General features: G+C 34.2%; 1 protein-coding gene across 1 annotated transcript; it reads left to right on the top strand.

Annotated features, from left to right (window-relative positions):
* Positions 1 to 9,590: 9,590 nt before the first annotated feature.
* On the top strand, positions 9,591 to 11,905 carry LOC128995771 (uncharacterized protein K02A2.6-like). The gene is made up of 2 exons (XM_054420792.1): positions 9,591 to 9,810; positions 10,422 to 11,905. Exons 1-2 carry the CDS (start codon positions 9,591 to 9,593, stop codon positions 11,903 to 11,905), a joined length of 1,704 nt encoding a protein of 567 aa, XP_054276767.1.
* The last annotated feature ends 326 nt before the right edge of the window (positions 11,906 to 12,231 follow it).

The following is a 12,231-nucleotide window of genomic DNA, read 5'->3' as shown; positions in this document are numbered from 1 at the left end:
TAAGTGGGTTTATTAAATTTCAAACAGTCGCCATTTTTGCTAGGGTGGTCCTTTTGAGATGAAACTTGTGGCTCCTTACTCAGAAAAAAATAGCCTTTAAAATGATGTATCATTTACCATAGGCTTCCATTAAAACTTTTTACTGCATCCTCCACAGGACGTTCCCTATAAGTGGTAAAAAATTGCATAAGGCACCAAAAGATAGGTAAAACCATAGTATATCCGTACACAAAATATCAGTTGTTTTTCTTTAACCACTCACCAGATATAATGTTGGTTCCAGACATTTTCAACACCCTGTATATATATACAGTGTGATTGAAAAGTCCCGGAACGGTTTAATATTTTAAAAAATAATGCAGATAGAGCTAAAATACTTGGTACAAAGTTACAGGGCATAAAACTATATTTTAACACATATTCAGTGACTCAATAACTTTTCAGGGGGACGTCCCACAAGGAGTCAGAAGAAAATCTTAAATGGAAGCATAGGTCAATATGCACATCAAATTAAAAGTCTTTTTTAGTAGAATACAATGCCACAAACCACACTTCAAAAGGTTGATCCTGCGCAAAACGACAGTTGTTCAAAGATTCATTTAATTTACATTGCTATTATACGCTTTCTCCTCAGGGGGCACTAGAAATCGGAAGAAAATTGTTAACGTAAGAATAGGTATTGGGATATGATGGAAGTTCATGCAGCTCTAAACTTCCAAATGCAATTTGCAAATTTTTATTTTGCAATAACATCTTTTGTAATTGTAACCTCTCCCCCATCTGATGGTATCACATGTAGCATCACCCATTGAATTGAGTTAAGTGTAATTTTGGGAATCGTATCAGCAGTGCCACTGGCTGGAGCACTAGTGGTTGTTAATATACAATTTAAATCATTTTTTGGATCCTTTCAACACCAATTCTTGTTTGACATTTACTAAAACCTTATTAAAATCCTCAAACACGCCCATTAACAGCTCTAATGGCAAACATATACTAAACCTGCCACCTTTATGGAACTCTTTTAAATTTGTGTCAGAATCAAATGCCACATTTAACAATTTAGTAGTTTTATTGTAAGAGCTCAATATTTTCATAAGACTAGAAATTCCTGGGTTTCTTACAATGTCAATTTCTTTACCTGCAACTTCGTATCTAATTTCATCAAATAAGAATGCAAATGCATTATTTATAGAATTACCTTTATCATGATTCTCATTTCTCCCTTAATATACAGATAACTCCTACACAGGAAAGTTAGCAAATCTTGATTATTAATACATATTCGAATTTCATCAGAATTATTTATTGCCAAAGTGTTGTGGGGAACATAGGAGTGATTTGTAATTTCAACCACACTATCGTCGAATTGGGATTTCCCTGTAACATCTAAAAAATCTTCCATTTTTATTAATAGAAAACGAGGTGTTAGCCCGTCCTACGTACATTCAGTAGTCAGTTAAAACCGTGTACCATTCAGATCGGCTAGTTTACACATATAAAGACAAAGTTTCTTGCAGTTTTAATGTGAAAAATCATCTTGTAAACAAATGTTGTGTGACCAAATATGTTTTTATTCCATCATAGGCCTATACGATATGCATTTTAAATCCGATAATTTTACAATAAAACAGCAATTCTGCAATTTTTACGATGTGAAAAGCGTTGAAGTGAGATTGGTAGCCGATTCGCACAGCCGCACACTGATTATAAGTAGCCTACAGTAGAGAGAGTAATAGTCAATTGAGAAGTGTATAGACTTAGTCAACGATACCACCTTTCATAGCATACCTGCCTCTTCCATAATTATTATCACCACAATACAACTACTATACACAATTCCCAGTAGGTCTGAATAGAAACGACCTAAAATAAAACGATAATATCCAATAAAATTCACAGTACACATAAATCGTCACACCTATCCTTTAAATCAATTTCACTGCATTAATTGCTAAATAAATAAGTGTAAACAAAGAAAAGTAAAAACAATAACAGTTTGTTGAAACAGCTGTTTGGTTCAAATAACATTCATTTGAAAAAAAAGAACCCACGATTACTAAAAGAACTGGTCACATGTAGCAGGAATATAAGAAGCAAACACGCTAGTAAAGCTAATGACGTAATTGTCAATGTTTATTATCCATACCGTTATAAGTTCTATCCTTAATAATTACCCACCCTCATTGAGTAAGTGTACATCGTAATTTCCCATATTAGTTAATTTAAACTACAATATATTCATAGTTGTAATAAAAGTGATACTTTCACCTTTGGGGGCGCTGATAGGCACCCCCAAACGTAACCACACTGAACACGATTTCATAAAAGGATGGTTTGTCTAATTGCAGTATCCTAGGTCAATGTTGACGTTGTGTTCAATCTTTGTATAAAACTTGGCTGAGGTTGTGGTGGTAATTTAAAATCGTGATTCCTGATTATTATTGATCTTCTTTTTATGACATCAATATTTCCGGGCCAAATCCAAACAAAGTTAAATCAATTATCAATCAATCAATCAATCAATCAATTATCAAAAAAGAAATTATAAAAAGAAGATCAAGAATAATCAGGAATCACGATTTTAAATTACCACCACAACCTCAGCCGGGTTTTATACAAAGATAAACAGATGGATGACATAGATTGAACACAACATCAACATTGACCTAGGATACTGCAATTAGACAAACCATCCTTTTATGAAATCGTGTTCAGTTGTGGTTACGTTTGGGGGCGCTCAACTATGAATATATTGTAGTTTAAATTAACTAATATGAGAAATTATAGCGATGTACATTTATTCAATGAGGGTGGGTAATTATCAAGGATAGAACTGATAACGGTATGGATAATTAACATTGACAATTACGTCATTAGCTTTACTAGCGTAGCGTGTTTACTTTTTATATTCCTGCTACACATGTAGAAGTTCTTTTTTCAAATGAATGTTATTTGAACCAAACAGCTGTTTCAAAACAAACTGTTATTGTTTTTACTTTTCTTTGTTTACGCTTATTTATTTAGCAATTAATGCAGTGAAATTGATATAAAGGATAGGTGTGACGATTAGTTTTGATGTTAGGACACCAAAGTTAAATTATTTGTACTGTGAATTTTATTGGATACTATCGTTTTATTTTAGGTCGTTTCTATTCAGACCTACTGGAAATTGTGTATAGTAGTTGTATTGTGATGATAATAATTATGAAAGAGGGAGGTATGCTATGGAAGGTGGTATCGTTGATTAGGTCTATACACTTCTCAATTGACTATTACTCTCTCTACTGTAGGTTACTTATAATCAGTGTGCGTCTGTGCGAATCGGCTGCAAATCTCACTTCAACGCTTTTCACATCGTAAAAATTGCAGAATTGCTGTTTTATTGTAAAATTATCGGATTTAAAATGCATATCGTATAAGCCTATGATGGAATAAAAACATATTTGGTCACACAACATTTGTTTACAAGATGATTTTTCACATTAAAACTGCAAGAAACTTTGTCTTTATATGTGTAAATTAGCTGATCTGAATTGTCCACGGTTTTAACTGATTACTGAATTACCGTACGTAGGACGGGCTAACACCTCGTATATATAATACGCTAAGCCGATTTTTGTAAACAGAACTCCTCCCACATTTTTGGACCGATTTTGATGATTAAAGTGTCAAAAAAATTGCCCTGAACTGTAGTTTTTCAAAGTGTTTTTGGTTTTTTGAAATCTTTATTAGTTTGGGCAGGATCTTCAATCAAAGCTGGGTTTTCTTCCATAAGATTAACATGGAGAAATCTAAATATTTAATTGGAAACATTGTCTCCACTAATTTGAGAGAACAGCTGGACGTAAAAACTTGGTAGAGGTCTCCAAAGAAAGGCCTTGGTCTGTAGTCAAAATCAAAAATCAAAAATCATCTGTAGTCATCTGTGTTATCAAAAGAAACACGAAGTAAATTCCCTTAGGGCTCTGCCCCAGAAGCCTTTAAAGATACCTCGACAAATTTGTTTACATTTTGGCCATGTGGATAATACTTTTTAATGAAACAGCTGTTGAGTGTTAGGTTTTTAATAGGCTCCCCCAAACAGCAAAACTCATCTCATTTAATCATTACAAAAAAACTATAAAAAATTGGCTAGTTGAAAACCCTTTTTATTTGTTTGATGAATTCGAAATGTCAGAGTTTAATGTTAAGTTTTAACCTGTTGTACATAGTTTTTAGTTAATTTTAATTTAATGTATTAGCATTTAGTAAGAATATTTGACTTTTCCTATTTCTGTATTGCTATAGATCAATGGAATAAACACTCTTGAGTCTTGACTCTTGACTCTCTGTAAAAATTGCGGTTCAAAAGTGATTGTAAATTATGTTATTTTCCCATAAAAACCCCATAAAATAACGGAAAATCAGATTTTCCCAAAATTGGCTGGAACGATTTTGATAAAAATTTAGTATGTTATAGTCCTTTAAATTCTGAAGAAAATTATACAAATCCCATTTCCGTATATTTACTCTCACCGCTTACACATGATAAAGGTTGTTGACAAACTTATGGGAGAAAGTATGTGTCAGAATGCTGATACCGTTTATTTTTGAATATGATTCTGTTTATCTGTTTGGCCATCAAGTACTTGACTTGTTTTTATGGGAGTTAGAGAGGATACTGGTATTTGAATATAGATTATTTAATTACCATTAGATTAGTAATGTTATTATAATTGATTCTTATAAGATTAATTAATCTTTCTTCTTAAATTGTTTAACCACCTATTAAAAAACTAGCTCAAATTAGTTAAAGAATATTAATTGAAACAAATTTACATTAGTATAATTGTTACATGTTAAGCAGGTGTTCCCCACTGTATCTAGTATCACAACTATCACAACATCATCTGACTACATATAGATCCAATTTTCTATAGACCCCAACCATGCCGACCATTTCCCAACATTGAGCCAACAATAACAATAATGTGTGCTACTTGGGCGGACATCCGGTATTTTAAGTTTACTTTTACGACATATTCTAAACCTTTTTGTTTAACTGTTTTGGGAAAAATGTATTATTTTTGGAGTGATTTTAAAACAACTTTAATATAAATGCAATTTTTAGTATAGGCTACTTGAATTATTTTTAAAAGTCTTTTAGTCATGGCCCTAAAACAATTCTTTAAGGAACAAGAAATTTGCAGTCAAAATATATTTTTAAAATGTGTAAACAATATATTTTACCCAGCTCGGTTGAAACAAATTACCAAAATATAGTTTTAAAACTTAAACAGGCTATTTATAAAATATTTATTTTTACAGTTACAATTCTATAAATATTCTTAAAAGCTATATTTTTAGGTGAATAAAATATTTAAAAAATATATTTTACATACAAAAACTTAATTATTTTGTCTTATTATATTAAAAATATTTTGTAAATATATTCAACCGAAAAATAAAAAATATCAAAAAAAAATATTTTTTAGACCATTAAAAAATGATTTTAAAATATTTTGAAACTATTATGTTAACATATTATTAAATAAACGGTATCAGCATTCTGACACATACTTTCTCCCATAAGTTTGTCAACAACCTTTATCATGTGTAAGCGGTGAGAGTAAATATACGGAAATGGGGTTAGTACAATTTTGTTCAGAATTTAAAGGACTACATACTAAATTTTTATCAACATCGTTCGGGCCAATTTGGGAAAATCCGATTTTCCGTTATTTTATGGGGTTTTTATGGGAAAATAACATAATTCACCATAACTTTTGAACCATAATTTTTACAGAAATGGGATTTGTACAATTTTTTTCGGAATATAAAGGACTAAAACATACACCGTTTTTGGGAAAATCCTATTTTTCCGTTATTTTATAGGGTTTTGTGGGAAAACTCCCATTAAAAATAATTTTTTTTATGAAAAAAACTATCAAAACTTAAAGGACCATAACATACTATGTTAAAATAAAACCGGATTTTTTCCTAAAATCCTGATTTTCGTTTTTTTATGGGGTTTTTATGGGAAAATAACCTAATTTACCATTACTTTTGAACCGTAATATTTACAGAAATGGGATTTGTACCATTTTGTTCAGAATTTAAAGGGCTACAACATACTAAATTTGTATCTAAATCGTTCGGGCTATTTTCGATAAAATTCGATTTTTCCGGGTTTTTATAGGTTTTTGAGGGGAAAATTCCCATTGAAAATCAAAATTTAAAAAAAAATGAAAAAACTTCTGTAGATACCATGGATTGGAACCTACATACCAAATTTCATCGAAATCGGACCACAGGTGTAGTCCCTAGCTCTGTACACATCCAGACACACAGACACTCACACACAGACATCACTTCGAAAACCACTTTTTTTGGATCCAGGGGGGCCCAAAACGAATATATCCACTCAAAACTCAAACTCGAAAATTTTGACGAAAACAATACTTTCTCCATATACTGTGGTATAGGGGGAGAAAGTAAAAATTAAAAAAAATATATTTTAAAAATAATATTAAAATGTATAAAATATTTTTAGGACTTCCGTCATCACTTCCTACGTCGCGGACCTGTTTCCCTCCCTTCACATAGCATTTTAGGATTGCATATTCCTTAATCTAATCGTCATAAACAGTTCCCACACTCTGGACCTCTCACCTTTACTACTTCCTTCATCACTTCGTCACAAACGTCGCGGACCTGTTTCCCTCCCTTTACATAGCATATTAGGATTGCATATTCCTTAATCTAATCGTCATAAACAGTTCTCACACTGAACTGCTTGCCTTTACTACTTCCTTCATCACTTCCTATGTGGCGGACCTCTTTCCTTGGGAACATTTCAGGATTGCAGATACCGTAATCTAATCGTTATAAACAGATCCCACACTCCACACTGCTACCCTTGACTACAATGTATCGAGTAATCTTTAGTATAATCTTTGTTAAATAGTAACAACTAAGGTTTTTCTTTTGTACTGTATTTTTAATTTGCTAGTATACTGTGGACAGACAACTTACCAAGCCTTTTGTTTACCTTTTCGTTGTTATTTAATTCAGCCAAGATGGTTACTTAGCAACCCATAAGACTAATGTAAAAAAAATTTGAATTTTTTTGTTTCATATTTCTACGTAATTAGATTTTTGTTGGCAGTTCCAACTGCAGTAAACTCGTTTTTAGGCCAGGAATAAACTATTTACAACATTTGAAGAAAATCGTTGGAGCCGTTTTCGAGATCTTTGTGCAAGCATACATACATACAAGCAAACATTGCTCGTATTAGAGTATAGGATATTTTAGCCTAAAGATAAGCTGTCAACTTGTAATGTATCGTAAAGGAAAACAAAAATATCGATATATCGAGAAAAAATCATCAATAATAATGAATGTTCCCTTTAACAGGAAAGTACCGAGCATTGTCAATTTGGGGTATTAAATATCTTTTCTCAATAGTTAAGGTGGTAAGGCTTCTAAAATCTGCAATACATTCTTTTTCATTAATTAATTTTCCATTTTCATTAATTATGTGTTTTATAAATTTGATTCTCCTTACTAAAGTCCATTTTATCGGCAGAGGACAAGACTGAAGAGTATTTTTAAGTTCAATTCTAATCGATTCACCAACAAATTCAATCATTGTATATGGACAATTATTGCATGAATTGACATATCTTTTAAAATAACCAACAACATTTTTCTTACAAAAATTACAATTCTTATTACTTTGTAATATATGCGATTTTAGAGCCATGTTATTATCACAGATTAAATCACAAACCTTGCACAGTTTCACCTTCATTTGATGTATTAACTTGTAGTGGCGGACCAAATTGCTCTTCTTGGAGAGCGACACTGGGCACAGTGTACAGGTCGGCATCATGCTCGATAATGAAATATCATGCGGATGTCACTTCTATATATAGACTCGTCCCCGGTGACGTCACCACCTGGGGATTCCCCAGTCTCATGACCACTTCACTTGGCCCGTGTGGCTGTACCCGCGACGGGGAGCGCACCCGAGTTCACGTGCAAACTGTGTTGTTATTCATATGTGTTTAAAAACATATGGTGTTAGAATATTATTTGTTTAGTTTTTGTTGGTAAACATTCTGGATCGGGATTTATTGTAAGAGCTACCTAATAAAGTATTTGTCTTATTAAAACTACATTTTAATTCAACTTACGATAACACTACATGGTGGCAGCGGGTTTTTTATTGTTTTAGCAATACAGTACATAAAGATGAAAAGTTTTAGTGTTCCTTCCCCAGAACATTTTGATTTTAAAGGAGAAAACTGGTCTAAATGGAAAAACCGTTTCTTGCGCTTTCATGCGGTATTTGGCCTCACCAATGAAGACGAACCGTATCAGGTAAACACCTTACTATATATGATGGGCGAAAAGGCCGAAAGCATATTTGAATCATTTAATTTGACATCTGAGGAAAGTAAAAGTTTCAAAACTGTTTTAACAAAATTTGATACATATTTCGCTCCTTCTAAAAATGTAATCTATGAGAGGTACATGTTTCATACTAGGGTTCAACATGAGGAAGAGCGTGTTGAAAGTTTGATTCATGATCTTCATGAGATGGCTTCTAGATGCGATTTTCCTGCTTCTTATAAAGATGAGGCTATACGAGATCAACTTGTTGTAGCGATTAGAGACAAAAGTTTATCTGAAAAACTACAAATGAATGCAGATCTAACACTTAATTCTGCTGTCTCAAATGTTAAGCAAGCCGAATCGATTAAAATGCAACAATCGTTTATGAGGTCCAGGTCTTCTGAACATGCACTAACTGCAGATAAAGTCACTTCAAGGACTTGGGGCACTAAATTTGGTCAGAAACCTCCAGTTGATTCCTATTCGTCCAGTAACAATTACTACAATCAATGTCAGTGGTGTGGTAACGCTGAACATGAACGACCAAAATGTCCTGCCCGGAATATTTTCTGTCGAAACTGTAACAGGAAGGGCCATTTTGCTAAATGTTGCCAGTTCAAAAATGTCAAGGAAATAAATTCAAATCCTCTTCAAGATGAAGTTATTAAGAATGACAAATTTGTTTTTTGTCTATTAATCCTCAAAAGAATCTTAAGCAAAATGGTCTGCTGAAGTTAAACTAAATGGAGTATGTACTCAAGCTAAGATAGACACTGGAGCTGACGTTTGTGTTTTGCCCCAATCACTTTATAAGTTGAAATTATTTATGTACCCACTAAATTCAAGTAACAAAGTTTTAATTGGGCCTAACGGATCTGTCCTTAATATCTTAGGCGTATTCGAGGGTACAATCCAGTACAAGAATCAATATTGTAAGTCTCAGTTTTATGTAATATCTGGTGCTGATAGAACCCTTTTGAGCAACGAAGTTAGTGAAAAATTGGGTCTAGTTAAAAGGATGTTTCGAGTCAACTCAACTGGCTCATTTTATCCCTTTACATCATACCCTAAACTTTTCAGCGGTCTTGGTGATACACAAGCTCATTATAATATAAAATTAAAGCCAAACGCTGAACCGTACTCTCTCAAAGTTCCAAGGCGTGTTCCCCTACCCTATAAAGACGCTGTAAAAAAAGAACTGGATACAATGTTGGATAAAGGTGTTATCGTGAGAGTAGACACTCCGACTGACTGGTGTTCACCTCTTGTCATTGTCCCTAAAAAGGACAATTCAATAAGACTTTGCGTAGATTTTACTAAACTTAATGAGAGTGTGAAACGAGAACTATATCCTGTGTCTTCTGTAGACTACACTCTGGGACAATTAGATGGTGCTAAGGTGTTCTCGAAACTAGATGCTAACTCGGGTTATTGGCAAATACCCATAACAGAAGAAGCTTCATATTTGACTACTTTCATCACACCTTTTGGAAGGTTCAGATTTTTACTACTTCCTTTCGGGATTTCCACTGGTTCAGAAGTATTCCAGCGTCAAATGTCTGAATCACTTGAAGGGCTTCAAGGTGTTGTTTGCCATTTCGATGACATAACTATATACGGGAAAGATATGGAAGACATGACAAAAATTTACATAGTGTTTTGTGTAGGCTCCAGGAAAAGGGCTGGACACTTAATAGATCAAAATGTGTGTTCCGGCATGACAGTATCAGTTTACTAGGCCACCTTGTAACTAAAAATGGTATTAAGCCAGATCCCTCTCGTGTTGAGGCTATCCAAAAACTCAAGACGCCAACTAATGTTAAAAAACTAAGGAGAATTCTAGGTGTTGTCAATTACGTAGCAAAGTTTATTCATAATTTGTCGACCATAGTTCATCCACTACATGCTTTACTGCAAAGAAATACAGAATTTGTTTGGGGGCCTGATCAAGACCAAGCTTTGGAAAATATTAAACTGTCATTGATGTCCGAACCGTGTCTCGCTTTATACAGCATATCTAAAGAAACCTTTCTCTCAGCGGATTCCTCGTCATACGGTATTGGAGTTGCACTACTTCAGCTTCAAGAAGATGGAACTAAACGTCCTGTGGCCTATGCTTCGAGAAGTTTGACATCAGCCGAACGTAATTGGGCTCAAATAGAAAAAGAAGCTCTAGCGATTGCATGGGGGTGTGAACGATTTGAACACCTCATTTTAGGGTTGCATTTGCATATTGAGACAGACCATAAGCCCTTGCTCTCCATATTCAAGATAAAGGACTTGGACAATATTACTCCCAGGCTTCAGAGAATACGACTCCGACTGATGAGATATACATATGATATTACCTACACGCCCGGTAAACAGTTGATTTTGGCTGATGCACTGTCTCGAGACACAGAGAACTCTGAAGAAGAATGGGAACTTACAGAGGAAATCCTTGCATATATACAAAATATTGACACTACTCTACCATCAGTTTCGGATGAAAAGTTGCGAGAAATAAATCAAGAAACCATGAAAGATGAAACTCTAAAACATGTGTCTCAGTATTGTGTGAAAGGTTGGCCGGAAAAATCTAAGATTCCAGAGGATGTATTGCCCTACTGGTATCATAGAGAAGATATAAGTGAGCAAAATGGTATACTTCTCTTTGGAAGTCGTATTATAATACCAAATTCTCTAAGAGCTAATGTACTAAGAAGTATTCATGAAGGACATCAAGGCATAACAAAATGTAGATCTTTTGCAAAATTGACTGTGTGGTGGCCTCGTCTTTCTCAACAAATCAAAGAACTAGTAGAAAATTGCAAGATATGTGCAGAAAATCGTGCTACGAGAGCAGAGCCGCTGATACCAACCCCTTACCCGGACAGACCTTGGCAAATAGTGGGGGCCGATTTGCTGAAGTGCAAAGGTCACTGGTATCTCTTAATCTCAGACTATTATTCCAGGTTTATGGAAATTGCTAGACTAAATGACTTAAAAATGGGCACTATTGTGACATATACAAAGTCCATCTTCGCACGTCATGGTGTACCTGAGACAGTGAGAGCAGACTGTGGTTCTCAATTTGACTGCTGTCAATTCAAACAACTTGGTCGTGATTATGGATTTAAATTGATTACATCAAGCCCAAAATTTCCACAAAGCAACGGCTTCATCGAAGCGCAAGTAAAAAACTTTAAGTACCACTTAGAAAAAAGTGATGATCCCTACAAAATGCTACTTATGTTAAGAGCAACCCCTCTAGAAAATGGGAAAAGTCCAGCGGAATTACTTTTCGGGAGAAGGATCCGCACTTATGTTCCAATAATGTCTGATCAACTAAGACCCTATCTGGTAGACGCTGAAAAGTTAAGGGAAAAGGAAGAAGCAAGAATTGATTGTCAAAAGATTTATTTTGACAAAAGACATAGAGTCAAAGAATTGCCTACTCTACCTGATGGAGCTCAAGTCCATATAAAGGACAGGAATCAAGGAAGAACTATATTAAACATCCTGCACCTCGATCCTATATAATTCAAACGCAAGATGGTTGTTTGCGGAGGAACAGAAGATCACTGCAAAGATTTAGCACTACTATGCCTTCTGATCACACTGAACCAGCACTGCAGACCAGTCCTTCAAAACACCTGAGAAGATCAGAACCTTTCGATCATCCTGCAATGGCATCGCAGACAAATCCTTTAGCAAATCTAAGAAGATCATCAAGACAAGTCAAACCTACCCGGAGGTTCGATCTTTAAAGGGGAGATGTGTTGTTATTCATATGTGTTTAAAAACATATGGTGTTAGAATATTATTTGTTTAGTTTTTGTTGGTAAACATTCTGGATCGGGATTTAT

The sequence above is a fragment of the Macrosteles quadrilineatus genome, unplaced genomic scaffold (genome assembly GCF_028750875.1).
Source record: "Macrosteles quadrilineatus isolate MER2022 unplaced genomic scaffold, UCM_ALF_1.0 Scaffold_1__1_contigs__length_201487025, whole genome shotgun sequence".
NCBI lineage: Eukaryota > Metazoa > Arthropoda > Insecta > Hemiptera > Cicadellidae > Macrosteles > Macrosteles quadrilineatus.
This window is presented reverse-complemented; position numbering and strand designations above follow the sequence as displayed.